This window comes from Anoplophora glabripennis, unplaced genomic scaffold (assembly GCF_000390285.2).
Source record: "Anoplophora glabripennis isolate ALB-LARVAE unplaced genomic scaffold, Agla_2.0 scaffold912, whole genome shotgun sequence".
Lineage (NCBI taxonomy): Eukaryota > Metazoa > Arthropoda > Insecta > Coleoptera > Cerambycidae > Anoplophora > Anoplophora glabripennis.
This window is the reverse complement of record NW_019417148.1, coordinates 2,221-26,664: the sequence shown is the minus strand read 5'-3', so window position 1 is coordinate 26,664 and position 24,444 is coordinate 2,221. Positions and strand designations below refer to the sequence as shown.

At 30.9% G+C, this 24,444-nt stretch overlaps 2 protein-coding genes across 2 annotated transcripts; one reads left to right on the top strand and one right to left on the bottom strand.

The window, feature by feature from the left end:
* Nucleotides 1-2,153: 2,153 nt before the first annotated feature.
* Nucleotides 2,154-3,188, top strand: LOC108911197 (probable E3 ubiquitin-protein ligase sinah). The gene is made up of 2 exons (XM_018716068.2): nucleotides 2,154-2,287; nucleotides 2,653-3,188. The coding sequence occupies exons 1-2, from the start codon at nucleotides 2,185-2,187 to the stop codon at nucleotides 3,075-3,077; spliced, it is 528 nt and encodes a 175-aa protein (XP_018571584.1). The 5' UTR covers nucleotides 2,154-2,184; the 3' UTR covers nucleotides 3,078-3,188.
* Nucleotides 3,189-6,402: 3,214 nt separating this feature from the next.
* LOC108911196 (melanotransferrin) lies at nucleotides 6,403-23,535 on the bottom strand. The gene is made up of 10 exons (XM_018716066.2): nucleotides 23,329-23,535; nucleotides 22,631-23,097; nucleotides 21,816-22,110; nucleotides 20,932-21,707; nucleotides 15,295-15,459; nucleotides 14,979-15,234; nucleotides 14,672-14,894; nucleotides 11,819-12,006; nucleotides 11,594-11,765; nucleotides 6,403-6,946 (listed from the first exon to the last, which is right to left on the bottom strand). The coding sequence occupies exons 1-10, from the start codon at nucleotides 23,402-23,404 to the stop codon at nucleotides 6,715-6,717; spliced, it is 2,850 nt and encodes a 949-aa protein (XP_018571582.1). The 5' UTR covers nucleotides 23,405-23,535; the 3' UTR covers nucleotides 6,403-6,714.
* Nucleotides 23,536-24,444: the final 909 nt, after the last annotated feature.

Genomic DNA, 24,444 nt, shown 5'->3' with positions numbered 1-24,444 from the left:
GCAGGAAGTTTGCAACGAAATTGTACCTAATGGTCACAAAACAACTTTTAATTTAGCAAGTTTGTTGTAAACTGGACAATAATCGCACTGCAAGATTTGTTAGGACTACTAAAAATTTTCTTAGCAGTGTTCAAATATGCTTGTTTATTCTTTCTTACTAAGTTAATTATTGAATTATAGGGAAAAGATACTGCACAAAACAAATGGAAAAGGAGGTACAGTCAAATGAACTGAAAATGTATGTTATAGGTACTTCATGACATCCTGATCAAAATTCCCCATGGGCCCAATGTCTGTAAACGGCCAGTTTTAGAGCAATAAATGGTCAACGGTATATAATAACGGGTAATAATTAAAAAAATTTTATATGATGAATTTTGAATTCTGCTTTCAAATTTTTTTTTGCTTATATACACTAGAATCACTTCCAGACTAAGTTCAACTAGTTGCACTTAATTTAGGGTTCTCCCTTTTTGCACATCTTTCTAAAAAGAAATATAAAGTTGCATTTTTCTTTTTAAGAGATGCCTTTGAAGGAGAAGGTGCTAAGAATACATCTCATCTTTATTCTGCAGGTTGTATTGCTTGTAAAGGTTGGGGCACTTTTAAAATTGATGGTAAAACCACACTATTTAGGTTGTGGTAAAACTTCAGAATCGTTTGAGGCCGATGGCAGAGGTCCAGTAGTTTTTGACCTCGTAATGCTTTCAGCCCATTCCATGCCAAGGACATTTAGCCATTGATGAAATATTTTGTAATTTTTAGGAAAATTAGAAAGTATTGAAAGTAGCACTTTAGTATAAAAAGCAAACCAAAACTGTAAGTGTGTAAAACAACGGGGAAAAGTAACTTCTGAATTTGTAGGTAAAAATCGTTCAGATTTTTGCAGCTTTTAACAAAGCACATTATCTTAATTTACAAAATATAATCCTTAAGTCAGGCCAATAACACTAAATTCTCATATAAACAATAATATTAGAGGTGTTTAAATGAGGAAATAGCGAAAATAACCTAAAAGCAATTCAGTAAACAAAAAAGTTCAGTTCAGTAAAGTTTTAAATTTTAAGCCATGAACATTTCAAGAACCACCCAATTTGTGGTTTATTGTTCTTAGCAACCTTCAAAGTAAGTAGAGTAGTACAGTCCATACAATATTTGTTGAGACAGAATCCAAGAAACTAATAAGTCTATAGTAAAGTACAAATCATAAATAAATAATGCAATTTCAATTACAAACACGCTGTTGCAAACAAAGGAATAAACAAAGAAACATGTATATTATAAAGGGTATTGTACCTACTAGAAGTTATATCTCTGTTTTGGCGACATGATGCTTGAATTGTCGACATTTGAAATTAAAATCTACATAGGAAGAATGAGAATTGAGAAAGTGTCTTGATCTTGATCTATATATCTATGGTTATGATAAATTCCCCACAAATAATGTATTTCTACGTTTTTGTGATTCCCCTATATTCTTTTTTGTATTATAGCCATTTTTTATTTTTGTCAACAAAAAAACCTTTTCAGTTGTTTGATCCTAGTAATGGAAGAGTTTGTAGTGCTTAATAAAGCAGTATTAGAAAATGAAAATATCTGTGCAAATTGCAATAAACAACTTAAATGTAACTCCAATTTATTGTGTAGACAGGAATCAACTTGTAGAGGAAATATGATGTGGCAATGTGTGAATATTGCAGATAGTTACAGTGAGACAAAAAAATTTAGACAGTATATGTATGAGATATTTGGCAAAAAATATGTACTTTTATGGGCATAAAATGTCCCGCATCATACAAAAATATATTTCCTGAAGAAACCTGCACCTGGGAGGGTAATGTTAAGGATTTTTATGAACATATTGAAATATCACATAAAACTAATATTTTAAATCCTCTCAACGGCAGTGATATAGAAAGCCAGTCCTACCATTATCAACTAGAATTGTTTGATGAGAATAAAAATAACTCAATTATACTACGTAAATCTAGATTAGAACCTCTTACATTTATGACAGAAAATCTTAATAACTTAGATAAAATGTTAAAAATTGATTTGATCAAAATAAAACAAATGCTAAAACGTTCAAAACATATAATTGGTCACTTTGGTGTAGTTAAGAAGCCAAAAAATGAATTTAATTTGATTGCTGATACAAAAAACCTTGAAGCGTTAACTGCATATATGACACCTAAAGAAAACAAAGAAATTGATGAAAAAATTCTTCAAGAATTGGAGTGTCCTGTATGTAACCAACATATGACTCCTATATTTATTTGTAAGACGGGTAAGTTAAAAATGCAATACATTTCTTATATGCAGAAGCATATTCTTTTAAAAGTTGTAAACTGATTAAATTTGTAAAAATATACCTATGTATTTTCTTAGTAATCATTAATTGAATCTGATTAAATTGTTACAAATTTTAATTTTATGCAAATTTTAACTGATGATTGGAGGTCCATGTTAGTTCTCCCAATCTTATATAGGAAAAAAAAAGTTTAATGATTTTTTAAGATATTCCTGAAAATAGTTTAAATTTATTTTCACCTCTTTAATTTTTATGATAGAATCAATAACATTTGACCACCCTATATGTTTTACATCTACTTATTTATAAGAAAAAAAATAATGACGCCTTTATAATTGCAGGACATAGTATATGCAGTGATTGCATGAAAAGAGTTTCATTATGCCCTAATTGTTGTGATTCATTCTCCAGAACCAGAAATTTTACTTTAGAAAAACTTACGTCTAGAGTAAATTATCCATGCCGTAACAAAGATCAGGGTTATTCATTTGTGACAACTTCTGACAAAATCCTTAGTCACCAACAGAACTGCGAACTCTCAGAGCATCCTTGTGTATTCAAGTGTGGCTGGCAAGGCCAACGATTCTCCATATATAATCACTTAAAACTAATACATCCGCAGTCATTGTGCGGTGTGAACAACTTACAGATCTGTGATACTAGAGATAAGGAAATGTTCTATTTTTTATATGAATATGGCCAGTTGTTCATATTTAGCCTTAGACAGGATGCTCCCAATAGCCCCAAGAAATTTAACGTTCAGTAAGTTTGTTCCTCTGACAATCAGCCAAAATTTTATTACCACTTACAGATAATTGATCACTCATTTAATGGTTTAAATTTTAGTTTTACTAATTTTTGTAAACCCCTAACTGATTTAAAAACAGCACATACAATGGCTATTTCTATTCCATGGAACTTAATACAGCAATTTATTTTTGAGACACATTATTGTTATTATAAAATTTTAATCAGTAAAATTTAAACGAAATTTTGTTATCTTGATTTCATAATTGTTCATATTGTTCTATTAATAGTTAAAAGTACTCTGTTTTTTGACAATGAATGATGGATAAGTGACAAAAGGCAGTTTGCTTTTATTTTTTGTAAATTTTAAATACTTTTTCCTTAACTCCTCGTATACAACATATCTTGAATAACTTAAAACACTAATTGCACATGTGATTCAATGATAATTTTTTGGAGTATTGAAGAAATAAAGAGAATATTTTCTACTGTTTGTTTACACATTATAAACACTTTTGTCATATTTTTTCTTGTTTATTTTTCCTAAACATTTTTGCAAACATCAAGTCTTTCCGAAACAAAGTATTTCTATTCTATTTTGTTAGTATTCCAACAGATTTTCTTCCTCCATTTTATATTTTCTAAATCATGTACAAATTCATCGTTTGAAAAATATTAGACCTTGACCATAACTTTCTTATTTTTGAAAATACAGAAAAAATAAATATATATATATATATTCAATAATGTATCACAATGAATTTATTTTTTCATTAAAAAATATTTGAGTACGACATTTCAGAGATACCAACTTGTGTTTTTTCATGGCACTTTATATATTTTTAAATGTTTTGGTTTGTTAGTATGGGTGATGTAACAAAAAAAATGTCATAAGCATATATCTATTATAGAAAATTAATCTGTAAAGAAGGATTTCCACCAAATGAACAATTGGGTCTGTTTGGTTTTTGTTCTAATTCTTGAAACTGGAAAAACAAAATATAAACAAATCAAATACTCTGTCCCAACCAAAAGGACTATTCAGATCAGTTTCATTTTAGTTCAGATATTATTCCCATCAAAAAGACAATTTTTTTAAAACATTTAGGCCCGGTACTTTGAGTCTCAGTTAAGCCTTGGTTAAGTAACCACATGATTAGACTGTACATATACTGATTTATTTAGTATATTCAGTCTAATCGCCTGATTAGTTAATCAAGTCTTGACTGACGCTCAAAGTACCGGGCCTTAGAAAATGAAATTTAAACTATGTTCAGTGTCAGCAACTTTTTTATTTTTATGGGTGGGTGGTTTATATAGTGTTCTGTAAAAAAATGAAGTACCAGCGTCGACATTAACACTGGGTGAAATCATTTTGACAAGAAATTGTTCACAAGCACTTAAGAGTATCGTAAGATATATATTTTTTTAACTTTAAAATATTCAAATAGTAATTATACTAAATTAAAGTGAAAATGATTGACTAGTGTCAATCATCTACAATCTAATTAAAATAATAAACAGAAACTTGACATTTCCTCTAAACCGACACTGTCTACAATCATGTAAGAACCTTTTTGCTGTAAACGCTTTCAAAGGGGACTCAAAAAACAAAACAAACAATTGCGGACACCTCGAGTTTACAAAAAGTTTAAATATTGTTCATAAAGTTATAATTTATTTGAAATATACAAGTTTTTGTTTTGTTGCTGTTTGGTAGAAATCCGTCTTTATAACCATTGTTTGTGGTCAGATTTTCCACACTTAGATATTATGTTCTTTAAACTCTATATTACTGTAATTCTTGGGAAAGTTTTATTCTATACAAAAGTTCCATAACATAATTGATAGGTATTTATTTATTTAAACTGTTGACTTTTGAAGATTGATATGAGCATATAAAAATTGACATATAATAATAATAATAATATTCTTTATTCATATATTGAATAAAAAAGAGACACAATTATTTAATACAAACAGAAAATTTATGAAAGGGCGAAGTTCAGCTGTGTCGTCCAGTGGGCAACACACTGTACTTTCACTTAACCCATGCTAGATGCGCCACAGCATTTAAGTCACAGTTTAAACATTTTAAATACTAAATACATACATACACATATAGTAAAAAGAAAAATAATAAGATATTAGACAAAATAGATACGCAAGCGAAACAATTTGATTGTAATTAGGTACTAGTTATTGAAAATTAAAAGGAAAGGCTTTATATATATTTTTTGAAACAACTGACAGAGCGATTTGAGAGGCAACGGTTGTAAATTTTTGGCATATTGTAACTGAATGATCTTTCAAATGTTGCAGTTTTATGTTAAGGATGTTTGTTTCACATTTGACTTGTTTTATCATGATTATGTTGTTCTTTGATTTCTTGTGCTCACTTTATGTCATATGTCTATACGAGCCTTGTTGAAGTTACTAACATTTTCGCCCTTGAGGAACAAATTTGGATTAAGCTGGATTGCCTCCCGTATGGGACTCCGGTGTTGAGAAGGATCTTCCGAAATATCAACTTTAGCTGGACTGCCTCCCGTATTATGGGACTCCAGTACCTTCCGGCCCTGCCGGCTAACTAACACCAAACCTCTTCAGTTTTACTTGGAAGTGTGTATGACTAATATGGGGTAACAGATGACATTTAGTGACACATTAAATGAGACAGGTCTTATTTATCATTAGCAAAGGGATGCCTTTGGTTAGCGGTTGTTTTGTATTTATATTTGGGTGGTAAGAGCAACGATCGTGGGTTTCTCTGTCATGCTCTTACCCCACAGGAGCTCTAGGTGAGCCTGGCACTCTCATTTTATGTTAAATGATTGTTAATGTTTTTGTTGTTCTTTCTATTTGTCACGTTTGATTTGAAGACTGTTAATAATAAAGTTAGGTGTATTTACTCTGCTTTTGTTTTATAAAATTAAACCATACATCCCCTCAAAGAAAGATAGTAGCCAGCGCCTTCCGGTCAATTAAAAATAGATACACACAACGTAGGTATTCCTTATGACGATCACATATTTTTGGCCACAACTATGTTTATATATTTTTTTCAATCGAACCTGGGGTTGTTGTACTACAGACATAAATAATTAAAATATGTTGTTGGCCAAATGAACATATAATAATTATCTACACATTATATAAATTATTATAATTTTTACCCTTAGCAGAAAACTTTTTTAGGGACGCCTATGAAACTCATTAAATTTTATCGCTAGGCATTATACATGTTCAACTGACTTCGGAAAGACTATATCAAATAAAAAGAACCAATGAACCAGTTAGTTTTCTGCATGTAAACACCAATTGATAAAAAAAAAACATTTATTTCATTTTTAATAATACTTACACATACAGATGAATTAATATAAAAATAGAAAAATTTATACATACAACATGGACGGAAAGTAAACTCTTTTATAAGGCTCCTATTGAGTTTTTCAGATTACTATAAAAAGAATTTATTCGTAAAAATTCTTTGATAAACAATTCAAAATATAAAACACAAAGTTGTATAAAATTGGACAGAAACAATATAATATCAAAAAATGTTGTAAATATACAAAACAATAATTAAAATAATTTGTAAAGATTCATAAAAAATATATCTTACACACTAAAGCTATTAGTGTCATCTGTTGCTAACTTCTAAGTATAACAATGGAAAATAAGGCAGAAAGTGTCAAAATTATAATTGAGGCACCTGTACTGGTTGCTCCGGCATGGCAGTCAACTATCCTGCGAGCCCTCAAAAAGTCACCACCCAGATATCTGTCGTAAGACCTTTTATCAGGATCTATAATTTTCAGCCGTGTGGTAGCATCTTGGAAAATTAAATCGGAATATGGAGGTTTGGAATAAAACATGCTGAAGCTGGAAAAAAAGTAAATGTTATTGTTCGAGGCAAACCTACTTAAATTTACTGTAATTTATTTAAATCAAATTTTGTTCTTAATTTACACGACATTAATGGGCTGTTAAGAAATTTAATTAAATCCAGTTTAAATTTTCTTTGATGGATTATCTTAAAAATAAAAACAGATAGGCTCAAGGGATAATTATGAAAATTTTTTAAATAATCTAACGCCTTCTTGTAAAATATGACAAAATACAACTATTTTTCTTGTTTTAATTGATTTCTAGAGGCATTCTGCGATCATGAGATTCAGCAAAATTTTCGTCTTCTTTGTGGCTTATTTAATATTCACCTTTTTAATGATTTTAAATTTTAGTTTTATTTCACACGATTTTACGACCAGTGAAATTTAAATTACTATTGTATGATTTATTCATACATTTAAAAGCTGCACATCAACTTATTTCGGTTGCGAAGTTCAACTTCTTGTTTCACTCCACAGAACCAGAAACTTATTTTTGTCACTTGGGCTTCTTTCTATCCAGAATGGTTGAGAGGTAACCACAGGAAAATCAAGATGTGTATAAGAAAATTGAATTAATTTTATTTTTTTGTTTTTGATTTACAATATCATAGCATAGATAGGTCGTCTAAGTTACTAATTCTGTGGAAATTGTAATAATTCTATTTTAATATGAGTGAGTAAATAAGAATAAATATAGATAATGAGTAATATAGATATTATAAACAATAATAGGTTATAATATAAATATTTGTATAACAAGGTTATAAGTTAACAATTTTGAAAAAATATACTAAGAATTAAAAAATAAGTGTGCGATAATCAGAAATCCGTGCAAAATGTATCTGAGAGTTTGTTCAGATGGTTGGTGGAAAAATAAATTGAGTGTTGGAAATTTTGAAAATTGGTAAACTATCTAGAGCAGTGTTTCCCAAACTTATTTAAGGACGTTCGATACACCTCTTACGGGGCGGGCGGTGCGGAGAGTATGCCTATGTTTATACACGGGAGTCTTGTTGCAGTACCAACCTTACATAAATTAATTTCAGCGAACTAAGTATTCTATTTAGAATGAAATTTATACAACACATATTAGCTTGCATATTTTTTTCGTGTTTAATACACGTCAGTTCACTTTTTATTTGAATAAAAGCGTCTATTTATTCATTACGAGCTTGTAAAATTATGGATGAAATCTGGCAACATTGCCATGGCGTGGTGGTAAAAGTTGGGTCAACTGTCATTACTGTCAACTTTGCGCGAATTCCGTAAACATGAATGAACAACCAAGGTACAAAGGAAAAGTAATGACTGAAAAGTATAAAATGAGTGTAAAACAGAATGTGGATTGATGAGAAAAAAATAAAATGTGCAAACCGAGAATCCATATGATAACTATCAAGAAGTTCAGTGTATGATAGTGAGACGTCGACTTGTCAAATTGAAGATTATGACATAACATCTATACTGTTCGTTTTGCAAAGAGATCCTTTCAATTTTTGTTTCAAATTGCTAGTATATTGCTTTAGATCACGAAAAATTTATTTAATATTAATTATTACTACATATATTTTCGACTGGAATAATTTTATAATCTATAATCGAGCTATTCAAACAAATATAACGCATCAGTCGAAGCATTAAATACAGCGTACAGTGTTGCCATATTTCCTTTCATTGGATCAGATGTTTGTTCAAATTTGTCAAAACGTTATCTATTCATTCCATTATCTCAATAATTACATTGTAAGTGCATATTTTTATTGTTTTAAAATGTTTAGTAATATTTAATTCTTTAATTACAATTTTATTTTCCCGATCCTAACCATTTTTAAGAGCAATATTCACGTTTGATTAAAGTTTTTTCCCAACTGCCATAAGAGCCTGTGTAAAAGAGCATAATTTTTAAATTCATTTTTCAAAAAAACTACGTTGTCAATCGATCTGATATTTTTACACAAGTCAGTTTGCATATTTATTAACAGATTTCAATAGCTTTGAAAACATTCTTACCATTTTTCTTTTGGTATCGAACCTCCTTAAAGAGCGACCCCTTTTTTGTTAAAAATTTTTTCGGCGACCCCCTACTAATCACTCAAACCAAAATAGCGTGCCTAAATTACAATTAACTGATTATTTTTAAAATTTTATTTTACTTTATTGTTTAAGTTTAAATTAAATACATTAAAATTAAATTTAACAGTTAACTAATAGCACTTCTGCCAGACTAGCTTTTACAATAAAAATAAATTATTCGTTATTCAACATGTTGAAATACCAAACAACATGAAAGAAAAACTTATTGAAATATCACGTGACGGAATATTGAAGCTCCTATTCTTTTCCCAGAACCCTGACGAATTTTGAATAAAAAAAACAGGCGCATGGCTCTCATTTACACTATACTATTTTACTTTATTTTTCGCTTTTACTTTTAAGATGTATTAATATTATTTAGTTTAATGTTTCATTTGATAACAAATTGTTAATAATTACCTACGACTTTATTAGAATAAATATACATGATTTAACAAAGTGGTGTTTTCTCTTATTTTGGAAATTCCCGGCGACCCCCTTAATACCTCACTGCGGCCCCCCGGGGGGTCGCGACCCATGCTTTGGGAAACACTGATCTAGAGGCTTGTGAAAAGCTCACTGAGAGTGACTGGGATTTTTTTGAATGTGCTTGAAATTGAACACTCAATTAAAAACTAAACTGGATTCCAAAACTCGTCCGGATGTCCTTCAGGATATTAGTACAAGTTATTTGGATTGCTTCTACCTCCACAAATTATCGGCAAATGCATTTTTCCAAAAAGATAAGTCACATGGTGCCAAATCAGGCAAATACAAGGAGTGGTTGAGAGTTAAAATGCGATTTTTAGTCAAAAAATCGGTCACAAGCGCCAACTTCCTTCTGCACCATATTCTGGCCAAATATGATGCATTAAAGGCTTCAAAAATCCAAGGGGTCCTCCATTAATTACGTAGTTCCAAATAGGGGTGGGGGGATCTTTGGATAACATCACTATTGATAACAATTTGGAAAGGCGGTTGTTACATATCATGTGTATATTTTCGAGTAACCACATGCCCGAGAATGTCTTGCTGTGAGCTGCCGTATGACATCACGATAAGTAACACACAATTGACGTGGCCGATCTTTTTATTTTGTTTTTAATTAAAAAATATTCTGAAAATATTTAAGTTCTTTTTAACAAAAAAAATACATGTGATGTTAAATAGGTGGGGAGTGGGGTAGCTCAGAACTTAACCGTGTATCACCAGGGGGAGGGAGGGTGTAAAAAAGTGGCCTAGAAACCTCACGTGATTAATGGACAACCCCCAAGTTAGAATTGTGTATTAATGGTTTGGCCCAGTGGAACGAATTCTTTCAGGGTTCATAGTTCAAAAGTAATAAAGAATTCCCCTTTTCCAGGTTTTCCCTGACTTATAAAAAAAAATCCAAGTCACTTGTAGTTCAATTTTACATACTAATTGGTGTTTATGGATTACATTTTTTCTCGACTGGACTCCATAATCTTTTTTATACCCTAAGAACCTCTTATAAAGGTTTCAAAATCACAAATAGTTTTCTCTTTCAAGAACTCAGGGCCGGCTTATACAAAATTTCCAGTTGAAAACATCAAATTCCCCGACTCATGAATATTTTTAAAATTCAAGTTAAGGTTTTAGTGGGATAAAGATCAATAAATAAAAGAACACTATATTTTAAATTGTTGCCAACGTTTCGGTGTTATTTTACACCATCCTCAGGGCTTGAAATTTGAAGTGTCTTTTGTCCAACTTAACAGTTCTAAATATTAAGAAGATGGTATCTAGATACTTATATGTGTACTTATAATTCATGGAACAATTATTTCAATGCGGTTTTCTGTAATTCTGCTGAACCTAAGACGTTACAACAATTTTTACTGTGAAAGAAATCCTAATTGAAATTGTTCCATGAATTATAAGTACACATATAAGTATCTAGATACCATCTTCTTAATATTTACAATCATCTTCCTGTGGAAAGTTTTGAAGCAAGGTGAGATACATAATGACATTTGACAGTCGGGACAGAAGTAACGGGTTTCTTTACGTACACGTTTTCTTTAGTCACTTTTTGGAACACACTCCACAGACTTTTGTAGGATTTGTTTTCTTCTCTATTGGTGGGAGAACTTAAGGAGTGTCTTTCAACCAATCGTAGGGGCTGGGTGAATTTCCAGGCCGACCAGATAATAAGGAGAAATGGAAATTAAACTCCACCCGAGTTATATCGGGTTAGTAATCTGAGATCTGAAGGCCAATTCTGAGTTAACTCAGGATATTAAAGGAAATGGTCAAATTAAAATTTCCGAAATATTATTTTATTTTAGGATATGGTTCCCTCAGGTCTACAAGGTTGACTTAACTGTATTTTGTACATTTTTTGTGTAAATCGAGCGAAATCATAAAAATTATGAATTTTCTGAAATTCTTTTGAAAAAATTAATCAAAAATCGGAAATGCATAGGAATCTGAGTATGCGAATAAATACAAATTACGTCTCATTGTGACAAACATTTTGGGTCTTATTTTGAATCGTACGCAATTTACTAAAATCCAACGCAAATAAAATATCCAAAATACTTACCTGAATTCATCAGAAATTTTTCTACCATAAAACGTCTGAGCATACATAAATAGATTAATAAACGCATTGATATGTGTTTCGTTATATCCATAACCGCCCCTCGTAACAATCGCGTTAGCTTTTACTTTTCCTAAGTTGCATTTTTTATAATCGTGTATCTCGGCTCTTGTACCTAAAAAATATATTTTGTAAATGAAAATATATAACAGTCCCATTCAAACTTACCATCTGGGCATAAAAGCTCATAATCGTCGTTTAAGTTGTCTCTCGTCCACCACTCTTTCTTTTTACCACCAGTGTTTTCTGTAACTGTAGTGTGCTTAACAAAAGCCACATGCCCACCTCCTTCAACAAGACATCTAAAGGCACCCGTATGTCCGTAATAATCTTCTGAAGCATCGCGCCTACAATATCTACAAAAATAGGATATTAGAAATAAGAACTAATTCAAATTTTTGTTTTGTTTCCATATAATTTTTTTTCTGTTGGGAAGTTTATCTTCATTTATATAATGTGTTAGAAGTTTGACATAGTTTTAATAGACGAAAGTATACATTAAAATAAACAAAAAAACCTTATATGAGATGGCTAAATGAAACCATTTTCGAGAAAAATATGACAAAAACCTCCAAATTAATGTTCAAAAATCCGATTAATTAAGTAACCTCGAAATAATTTTGCAGTAATAAAAACACTAGTTTTGTTAATCAATAAAATTTGATAAGTTGGTATTGTACAATATAACAGGACGAGGAACGCTACTAGCAGAGTGATAAGTTGGTCAGTGCCTTCATAAATGCCCAAGTCCCATGTGATCAGATTTGTTTTGGAGCTCAGCAAATTTGACTTTGTTAAGTTGGTGTTTCCAAAATTACCAAAGAAAAATCACCAACTAGCACCCTAGATTAAATGTCAATCCAGAGAATGTATTTTTTCATATTTTTATGGCCATTATATAAACAATGTAGCAGTGTTTACTATATTTATGTGCTTTGTTACAAACTAGTCTTTGTCTGTTGAGTTGAAAAAAAAAACATTTGAAGGTTATGTTTATTTGTTACATTATTTCTTGTAGATATTTGTAAAAATGTCGTTTACATTGGAACAGGATGCATTTATTTTGATGACATATTTTCGCAGTGGTACACAGAATTCAGATAGAAGTTGGTCTTACCCTTTGAAATCCTCCATGGAACAATTTGTTGAAGCATTTCATGATGCTAATATTGCATATGATGTTTTTAAAAACCACAAACTAATCCTTGTTAAAAGGTGTGAGGAAAAATATTATATTTACAAGGACAAATTGACAGGCAGACCTACTTTTTTAACAGATACTGCGATAAACTTAATATACTTAGCATGTGAAGCGCAATGTCTCCATCTGTCTGTCGTGCCGACTTCCACTATGCCATTCAAATGTGTACTACGGTGGAAGCGACCTGCTAAATTTTGCCCGGTACTTTGTTGCACAACTGTCGCCTAGAGGGTGAAAACAACTCTAACCAGTGATGCGAGAAACAACTACACCGCGGGCTATATGCCCACCAGGCACAGACCGGTTTCGGACTTATTAGTCCTCATCAGTGTGTCATAGGTGAGACAACCGACGAACGATCCAGCTGTTATAGTCGTATATTAATATACTTAGTTTGAATTATGTAAATTTTTTACTATTCTTTAGATTGTATTTTCTTATTATATATATGGGGGGGGGGGGGCAAGATAAGAGAGAGGATGGCAGAAATATAAACAATTATAGGTAGAAATAGGTAGTGAATTAATTTTATTTTAGAAATATTTTTAATAAAACCTAAAAATTCCAGAGCTAAATTTTTAAAATATGGAAATGTATTACTTTTTAACATAAAATTTAATATTTTTAGTCTTATCAATATTTATACTAATTTATTACAATTGTTTAAAAAAAAAAAAATAGTGTTAATTTTCAAAATTAAAGTAAATAAAATATTTTATTAAAAATTTTCAATCTAATATTTTCTTAGCTTAAGAAAATTTTTGCACTTTTTCGAATTTCTAGAGGGGGGGCAGCTGCCGCCCCCCTGCCCCCCCTTGGCGACGCCCTTGTCCTGTTACATCATACATTGCATACTGAAGTCGACATGTGTCGAAAACAAGTAAATATTGGGAAAAACTTCATATTACGAAAATTACTCAAAAATTAACGATCTTTCGAATAGACTGCATTACCACGTTCCAAAAAATTTTCAGTATTCGGAAATATTGGCAGCAGGAATGTGTAAAATGGCACACCCTGTATATCTCTATAAGATTACTGTTGTGCAAGAGTTACGTCCTCCTGATCACAAACAACGAGTACAATATTGTTGATGGTTTAATGAACATTTAAATGACGATAACTTCTGACCTGACGTTCTATTCCGATGAGGAAAATCTGCATAATTTTATTGAAACAACATTATATCATCAGAAGATAGATATCTGGTTAACAGTTTCAAGAAGGTGGATTATAAGCCCAATTTTTATCCGAGAAGTAATAAATGGAGAACGATACCGTAACATTTTACAACAAGCTCTGGAATTAATGCATGACGATGAACTGCAACATGGATATTTTCCACAAGATGGAGCTACAGCACATACTGCAGCAAAAAAAAAACAGATATCTACAGGAATTTTATGGACATTTTTATCAATTTCGCCATATCAAAAATAATTTATTTAGACATCCTCTTCACATGTTTGAAGAGCTGGAAACAGCAATTGAACATGAAATAAACATTATAACACCAAATGAACTTGAATACATTTTTAAGTACATGAAACGCAGAGTAAATTTATGTTTGGAAAACAAAGAAAAATAATAGAGCACTGAAATTTTTTGTGTTTTATTAACAAAATTTAAAATATTTTGGAGGAGTATGATTATTTTTTAAGTAAAAATGTAAAAAAATGATTTTTCTATTGAAAAAAAACACATTTTGCAGATTAATGTCCAATGTTTGTATAGAAATGTAATATGTACTTCACTGGACTATTGCCTCCAGTGACTCCCTGGGTCTTGGGTATTTATGAAGGCACTGTATTAAAGCTTACCTGAAACTGGGACCATGGCACAGGTCACACATGTTATCATAAGGCACTCCTGTATTATATTCAGTACTTAACGCTCCCGGCACGCAACTCTTAGTAAAATATTCAGCTGCTGCTCTAATGCTGTTACAACCGTACGGTCTTATCCAACCATTACTGATCAGAAATGCCAAAGGATAAACCCACCCAGCTGCCGTATTAATACCACCATGGCAGGTATTTTTATCTAAAAAAAGAATTGATTCATAAAAAAAAAACAGAAAAAATCAATAAGACTGCTATCATCATTGGAACACCCTGTATAACTTACTTTTCAAATATGTAAGTTCCGTGGTAGGATCGGATTCCTTAGCGACTGCAACAACATAGTATTCAGGTTCATCCAAGTTATAAACTTCACTAATGAAAGGCACTAAATCGTAGTTTAAGCCTGCAGTATATACGTCGCTTGCGTCCAATATAGTGACATCTGCTGTACCCGCTCGTATCGCTTCCATGCAGTGAATCTGGGAATGTCCTTTGTAACAATCCATTTCTGGCTTTATGAGTTGGGCTTTCAATGCAGTCTAAAAAAATAAATTCAGGTAAACTATTTGAAATTTTAAGTTCAATAAAATAGAGCTCACCCTCATTTTGACACATTTATTATTCTCGGCATCAGACGTAACACACAAGGTCATTCTGTTAACAGGACAATCACGTACTCCCATAATAGCCTTTAGAGATTCCCCCAAAAAGTTCGTATAAGATTGTTGGGGCTCTAGTATAGGAGTAAAACTTGTAGCGGCATCCTAGGGAAGAGCAATATTTATTTAACATTGAACATTTTGTTACATTAAAATCCTCATAATATTATTTTTTAAATACAACTAGGTATAGATTATTTCGCAATTTTTAGTGGTTAGTAAGAATACTTTTTATTTTTATCATACAATACATTTGCCAAGTACAATACCTTTGATATTATTTATCAAAAAAAAGATATTCAAATAAAAGTTACATAAAAAAAATTACCTGCAGTGTAAAATTATTTTCAAAAATTCAGTGTGATATCGATGTTTTAGTATGAAAACATGCTATCTCAGATTTCGGTTGGAAAACATGCTAACTCAGATCTTTAAGTAAAAACACGCTATCTCAGTGTGACTAGAAATTTAAGTTGGCACATTGAATGATTGAAACTATGAATTTATAATAAACTTATATAATATATTTTTAAAAGGAATGTTTATGTTCAGGTACACTGTTCATTTTATTTTTTTTATTCAACATTTTTTAATTAATTTTGTTAAGTTACTGTTATAACCGACAAAATTGTTTATTAAAAAAATAGAATATGCAGTGTGCAGCAACAAGTACATTATTTGACGTTTTTTGAAATAACAAATTATAAAAAAAAATAGTGTATACCTTAATATATAAAAATGTTTGTTATTACAAAAATTATTCGATTTTTTTCATACAAATTTGCTCTGATATAAAAATTAATAGCGCACTGTTACCTGATTTATAGTCACTACTCTTACTTACGTTAATAGAGTTAACATAATAACCAGAATATAAATATAATGTGTATAAATTTGAATGATATGTATACATATATCAGTGCGACGGGCGTATATGATTTGCACACATGTTTATCATCAGCAGATCATAAAGTACCGGTAGTAAAAGTGTGGCATACCTGCATTTCATTTCCAAAGTCTATGCAAGCACGCGGCTACCATACCTTTAAAAAGCCATTTGTTTTTATTGAGGTGCAATAAGAACGATTCAGACCTGGAATTTGGGGCCTAGCCTGGTCCACTATATAATTCTTTTTATTGCAGTCTTCTTAGGCATACAAAATTATTTTCAGAATAATTGTGCATCCCAGATTTGGTGAAAAAGAAAAATAAGTGTATCAAGAGTAGCGACTATAAATCAGATAAGAGTACGCTATTAATTTTGATATTAAAGCAAACTTGTGTGAAAAAAATTGAATAAGTTTTAGTAATAACAAACATTTTTATATATTAAGGTATACACTATTTTTTTATAATTTGTTATTTCAAAAAACATCGAGTAATGTACGTGTTGCAGCATATTATTCTATTTTTTTAATTAACAATTTTGTCCTTTATAACAGTAACTAAACAAAATTAATTGAAAAATTTAGGTACCAAGTTTTGAAAAAATAATCAAATATAATATTGAAATATATGGAAAACCCACACAACATTATTTTTTATAGTGAAAGTCCATTCTTCTGCTTTTGTCAGAAATAAATTTTTCAATCACTTTTTAATTAAAGTTAGGTATTTCCGCATCATTGATTTTTCAGTAGACAGCATTGCAAGTGATGTTAGTCTATCTTTATGATCTAATTTAAACTTTTACAATCTTTTAAAAAACACAGAAGAAACAATACCTAGGTAACAGAATTTGACACCACACGTAAACAAATTACGTTGCGTAAGAAAAAAATGCGGCGAATAAATATTATTCGGTTAAGGGCAAACTAAGCAGAGCCCAAACTGCATAGTAAATATGTGCTACCCCCACTTCGTCTTTTACTGCTGCACGACGGTAACCATGATTACCTCTGTAAACACTTTCCAGATTTAGGGGCAAGCTACGAGGAGCCCAAGTTTTCGGTATCTTTCAAATGAATTTTGCAAGTCGAGTTAAATTAACTGCGCATTACAAATTTAATATTTCCTTTTTAATATATTTCATAAGGCAAATCTATTTAATTATCTAGATAACACAAATTATTATTTTTTTTCTATTGTGTTAATAACTGTGTCCTAAATATAACAAAAAATTATCCGACAATATTTATAGTACCAGTTACAGAAAATGAAGTATATAATTTAATAATGGATCAAAAAAGATCTAATTCTTGTGGCGTTGATGATATTACTGCTAACATTTTAAGGTCTATAGTTCATTTCATTACAGGTCCACTAACATATCTGATTAATTTATCAATTTCAACAGGTATATTTCCAAACATTTTTAAAACAGCCAAAGTTGTTCCCCTTTTTAAGAAGGGTGACCGATCGTCACTAAATAATTATAGACCTATTTCTCTGTTATCGAGTGTGTCAAAGTTGTTCGAAAGAGTTGTCTACAACAGAATGATACAATTTTGCAGTGATTATGATATACTGTGTGATGAACAACATGGGTTTCGAGTGGGTAAGTCCACCAAATCTGCAATTCTCTCTTTTATAAATCAATTATATTACAATCTGGACTGTGATAAAAAATGCTTTGGCATTTTTATGAATTTAAGCAAGGCATTTGATTTGGTGGACCATACCATTCTTCTCTTGAAGCTTGATAGATATGGTTTCAGGGGTATGTTGGGTCAGTGGATCAGGTCTTATTTGACGAACCGGTTACAGCTAGTTCAGATAAACTCGATACTGTCGGATAAATTACCCATATCGCGAGGGGTTCCCCAGGGTTCAATTTTGGGGCCTCTATTGTTTTTGTTGTTTCCTGGTAATGTTTGCCGATGATAATACTCTTTTAAATGTGAAGGATGACATGACCACGTTGATCACTGACACGCAGGATAACATTGATCTCTTTTCATCTTGGTTTGCGACTAATAAGCTTTTATTAAATCGGGAAAAAACGACATTCATAAGTTTCAGACCATCGTATAATAATGTAAATTATTTACTTAAAATAAATGGCAAATCTTTAGAACAAGTGACATCAACTAAATTTTTAGGTATTTATATAGACGATGCTCTGAACTGGAGTAAGCATATTTGCGAATTATGTAAAAGGTTGACTCCTGTATGTTATGCTCTTTTCAGACTCAGAGGTATTACGAATAAACAGGTGCTACTCTCATATTATTATGGTCAATTTTATTCGAGGCTGTGCTATGGTATCTTATTTTGGGATTTGTCTCCTCATTCGGATAGAGTGTTTAAATTACAAAAAAAGGCGATACGCAACATTGAGGGTATTAGTACATTTACCTCATGTAGACAATATTTTAAGAGTTTGCGGGTGCTGCCCTTGGCTTGTGTATATATTATTGAAATGCTTGTGTATGTGAAGGAGCATCTTGATTACTTTAGAACAAACAATTTTCATCACAAATATAATACTCGTAGGCAGAATGATTTACTTATACCTAATCACAATTTAGTACTCTATGAAAAATCTCCTGCATACATGGGTATTAAAATATTTAATAAATTACCACGTAGATATAAAGATATTGTTAACATAAGGACCTTTAAGACCAAAGTAAAAGAATTGTTGCTACTACACTGTTTTTATACCACTGATGAATTTTTGACACATCAGTTTTAGATGCCATCTTCCAAATTGTGTTAAATTCATGCATTTGTGACATTTGTTTGTATTGTATTGAATGTTTGTTATATATATGTATATTTTTTCGTTCTCTATTTATATCTTTTTATCTCCTATTGATTTGTAATCGTTGACGACTCCTATACTTGTATTGGTCTATTGGATAATAAATTATTATTATTATTATAATTATTATTACCATTTTTAGGTGGGCTGCACCCCAGAGCCACCTCGCACCAGCCGCCACTGATGTTATCTTACCTGAACGTTCTTTTTTGCATTTTCTGAATATACAAAATTTCAAGAATATTCTGTGAAAAATTCAAATCGATTTGATAAATGGTTTTAAAAAAAGAAAGAAAAAGATATCCCACAATAACTGTGGGGCCTTTAGAGCGGATCTGAGATAGCAGCCGAACATCACAGACCAGCGTATATAGCTTGCAGACCAACATGCAAACGAAAACACTCTAGAAGGTAGAATGATACGTAGACAACAAATCGACATTTGCACATTGGCAGAAGGTCTATGTAAGTATAGTTAATAATTTAATGAAATTGTAAAACCTAAATGTGAAATGAAAATCTGAACAGTGATTTATTGAATTTGACGTTTTTTTTTCTGACGAGGCATGGGTTCATCTATCAGGTTACATTAACAGCCAAAATTACAGAACGTGAACTACAGAAAACCCACATGTTTATTGAAACTTCGCTACATGCTCAAAAAATTGGTATATGTTTCAAGGAGGCTGAAAATAGGACCAGTTTTCTTTCGAGAAGTGATAAATTGTGAAAGGTATAGGGGGATTTTACAACAAGCTTTAGAGCAAATGCATGATGACGAATTACGGTTTGGATATTTTCAACAAGATGGGGCACCAGCACACAGTGCAGTAGAAACGGTTAGATATTTAGAAGAATTTTATGGGGATCGAATTATTAGTAGGGTATTGTGGCCTAGTCGAACCCCTGATCTTACACCTTTAGATTATTATCTCTTTGGACGTATAAAAAATAATATTTTCAAGCAGCGAGTTCACACACTTGAAAACCTAGAAGTAGCGATTCGCCATGAAATCGAATCCATTACGCCTAATGAATTGGAACGTATTTTCGAATGCATGAAACAGAGGGTAAATTTATGTCTAGAAAATGTCTACGTAGACATTTTGAACACCTTTTTATAATAAAAACTAAACAAAATACCGCTCACCAAAACACTTTTTAATTGTGCGTTGAAAATGTTAACTTTGTTAACAAAACGCAGCATCGAAAAAGTAGAAGTGTATTGGTGTGGTAAAATTATTTTCTGTTTTGTATAGACATCAAACGTTCCAAACCTATACTAAGATAAACAAAACTATTGTGACTTTTTTTATTCTCTACCTGTTAAAACTTCTAGTTTAAATATGAACAACTGTAAACATAACTAATTTTTTTCCTGTAACATAACAATTTTATGGCAAGATGTATGCAATATATAATAAATAAAATTTTTAATAAACATTAAATGATCAACAATTAATTGTAAATTGTTTTTTTGAATTTGACTTATCCATGTATAAGCCAGATTTATTCATTTCAGAGTTAATGTAAATTTCTAAATTAATACATCAAAATAAAGAGCTAAAATGAAATCTTTCTTAAATTACCTTTTCCTTTGATACAAATAAAATATCTACACCACTGGTGCCATAGACTGATTCAGTGTTTTAATTTTTATGGAATACCAATATGTATTGGGAAATGTAATGTTGGTTGCCAATTGTCGCGGTCACGTGGGTCTCAGACATTAATGGAAGCAATATTTTAAGACTATAAATATATGGCCCAAAATGCTTTATTTCTGAGAAACAAGGTTTCAAAAAGATGTAAAAAATTGAAAATTTAAAATCTCTAATACAATTGGAAAATAATAAATTAATTTTTTTTACCTGAAATAATAAATTTCCATGTCGACCATATCTTGGTACCGACTCAAACAGACTAAATACCTCATAAAATGTGGAGTTGGTTTGATCAGCTGTACTCTCTGTACTACTTTCATACAAGGGATCTGTCGGTTTGCGATATTTAATATCCGTGTCATAAGGATCTACATTGACACCATACTGGTCAGGATTAAGAATCTGAGGGTTTCGGTCAAAAGGATTTCCCGGGTCATTTCTGCCAGCAGTATATCGCTCACGCTGATTATTATACTGATTGTCATCCTGATTGCTGCCACCATATTGATTTGAATTGTACTGATTATCCCTACTATATGGGTTATAGTCTCTATTAGAATTATCCTGCCTGTAAGGGTTTCCATATTCATCATTATTTGTAGTTCTGCTTCCTTGGGACCCTAAATTACCAAAGTTTTGTCTCTTGTATCTATTTCGGTTTCCAAAGGGGTCATATTCCGGTTGTATTCTGTTGCCAAACTGGTCATACTCTGGTTGAATTTTGTTGCCATATTGGTCGTATTTGTTTTCTAACTGATTACCACTAACTGCACCAAAGGTAGCATTACCTAATCGTTTCGGATACTTCTCGGCAAATTTTTTTAAGAATTTTTGTAAAATATCACGGTCTTGAAAAGACACAGCAGATGAGGTAACCACAGCATCGGATGGTACTTTGCCCCAATTACATGGCATATATTCTGTTAGAGGTCTGCGAGTCCCATCTTTACACAACAATTCAAAATTGTCTGATGAGAGACCAGCTACAAATAAACGTGATGATAAAATTGAAATATTTTATTGCCGAAGGTATCGATAAGCAACGTTTTATTTGTTCTCTTAAAAAATTGAATAAAATGAAGTATGCTCACTAAAATCCATCCCAGATATATGTTCCTGAACAGTATTGTGCTTTAAAAATGCTATTTCACCAGCTTCTAATAAACATCGGAATGCTCCATTGTACCCTGCATATGGGTCCGAATCTGTGCAACGACCACCAGGAATTTTTCCAATACATAACTTACACAATTTGTCTGAATTGTCTCCAATGGGATTGTACTTATCAGTTAAACAATTTACAGCACACGAAGAACCAAAATAATTTGTTGCAGATTTGACATGATTATTGCAATCGATTATCTCCATTCCTCCTTCTTTCATTAACTATTAAATTAAAATTAATTAATCAAATTTTGTTTGAGCAATATTAAAATCACAATATTTGAAAATACAAATCAAAGATGCTTAGGGTAAAAATTTTTTCGGAAATTGTTACTGTTATACAGGATGTCTAGTATAAGTGCGGCATATACCTAATTACTTATGTGTTTTTAAGAAAATATAGTATATACCAAACTTTGCAAAATTCATAAATCAAAGCTTACAAAATAAAAGAAATTATAGTAATACCTAAAATTGTTTGCCTTCAAGCATAATAATTTAGTTCTACAAACATCACCTTACTTTATACAAAAATATACCATGTATATTTTTTGTCTTGTGTCTTACTGCAACACTAATTATAGTCAACAAGATCCGGTTATATTTTATAGTGGCAAAATATACAAAAAACAAAAAATACACCGACAGTACCAATTTCAAATTTATGGGTCTCAACAGAATGAGAGCATTCTAATAATAAACTAATCATGCTAATTATAATATTACAATTTAATAGCCTTACTGTATTAATTGGTAAAATCCATCCGGCAAAAGTTTCTACACCCGCAAAACAAGCTTTCTTTTCTCTAAGTTGGTATAATGAGTTAACATCAGCGAGTGTTCCCTTTTTTATAACAGCAACAGCATAGTAATAATTAAATCCCCCTTCTAATAACTCTTGAGCTATTGGTACTAAGCTATAATAACGTCCTCCATTAAAAACGGCACCAGCATCTAACGTTGTTAATGTAGCTTTTTCTTCATCTAATAATTGCATACATTCATTTTTGTTATAGGCTTGCATACATTCAATTTTTCCTTTTAGGCTACCTCTTCCAGTACCTACTTTTATTTGATCTCTTTCAACTGCCATAGCAAAGTTTTGGCATTTTTGTTGTTCTTCTCTGCTAATTGTACACCAAATAATTGTTTTCATTGTTTCTTTATGTTTGTCATCGTTAACCTGAGTAATTTTCCAAAAATTTTGACCTAAAAACGTAGAACTTATTTTTATATTCATTATTATCTATCCAATTTAAAAATGCTTAATGAAAAATTAATTAACTAATTCCCCCCCTTATTATATATAATATATTATAATAAGTATCTTTAGTTTCCTCAATAAATTGGTAATGTCTATAAAAATACTTATATTTATTAAAAAAAATTAAAAATATTGAAAAATTCGTTAACAAAATAAATATGCTAATTAGCAATTACCTCTAACATTTCCTATAAGATTAAAAATGACTACAAACATGACAAAGATAAGATAAAATTTATCTTTATAATACATTTTATCTTGTTATATCATAGACGGAAAATAAACGGAGAATATTAAAACAAATTATTAAAATAACAAAACGTTAAACCACATCAACAACCATCTCTTATTATTATTAGTCACTAAACCACCACGCCCATAACCTATAAAGATGGGTTAGTCAAGTCCTTGCTTTCTGTTTACATTTGTAAAATATGCACCACAACGGAGGGAAATTTGATTACAAATTTTGAAATTTGTTTACTGATTTTTCTGTTAGCCTTAGATTTTACATAGGAGCGAAAACTGCACCTTAATTTTTATTTTATTTAATTATGAAGATAAGTATGAAAGACGTAACAATAAGTTTTTGAGAAACTTCGAAATTTTTCAAATACAACTTTTTGTAAAAAGTTCTATAAACTTACCTTCAGCCCAATAATTGAAACCTCAAATTTCACTAATTAATAGCTTTGTAATTGGTACCTAATTTTTGTAGGAGTAGGAATATTGAAATTTTCCAAAATTTTGTAGTTTTTACATTAAAAAAAATGTAAAAAACGGTAAAACATTATCTAGTGAAAATGTAACGATAATTAAAAAATACAGGGTGTCTCATAATTAGCTGCCAACCCTGAATAGGCCGATTCTATGATCAAAACTAAGTAAATAACGACGTTCGCAAATAAGAACATCGTAACTCGATAATGATGGTTTCTCACAAAGTAGGTTTAAAGTTCTAGAGGTTTTCTCTTAATTGCAACACATCTTTTCAAAGTTACCATATGAAATTTAGTTACAGTCTAAATATGAGGTACAGAAACAATTTCTTATAAACGTATAGTGAAAATTACTATTATTTTTCTTTTTAAATTAACTTTAGTAAGATACGATGGAGCTATCTGCTATTTTTTAAGTAACTAACATCTTATGTAGAGATGAGATGTAACTATCTCTATATCTAAGAAACCTAGTATATCATATCTAAAGATACAGAGTTGTATACACTCACCACCAGCAGTAATAGAAAAGTAATAACATCGTATGTTAAGTTAAGATGAAAATACCACATA

Coding starts and splice junctions, on each gene's coding strand:
- LOC108911196 (XM_018716066.2), bottom strand. CDS start 23,404: ATGTATTATAAAGATAAATTTTATCTTATCTTTGTCATGTTTGTAGTC. Junction 23,098..23,328: donor TCTTATAGGAAATGTTAGAG/GTAATTGCTAAT, acceptor CTACGTTTTTAG/GTCAAAATTTTTGGAAAATT. Junction 14,895..14,978: donor GGAACTTACATATTTGAAAA/GTAAGTTATACA, acceptor TTCTTTTTTTAG/ATAAAAATACCTGCCATGGT.
- LOC108911197 (XM_018716068.2), top strand. CDS start 2,185: ATGACACCTAAAGAAAACAAAGAAATTGATGAAAAAATTCTTCAAGAA. Junction 2,288..2,652: donor TATATTTATTTGTAAGACGG/GTAAGTTAAAAA, acceptor TTATAATTGCAG/GACATAGTATATGCAGTGAT.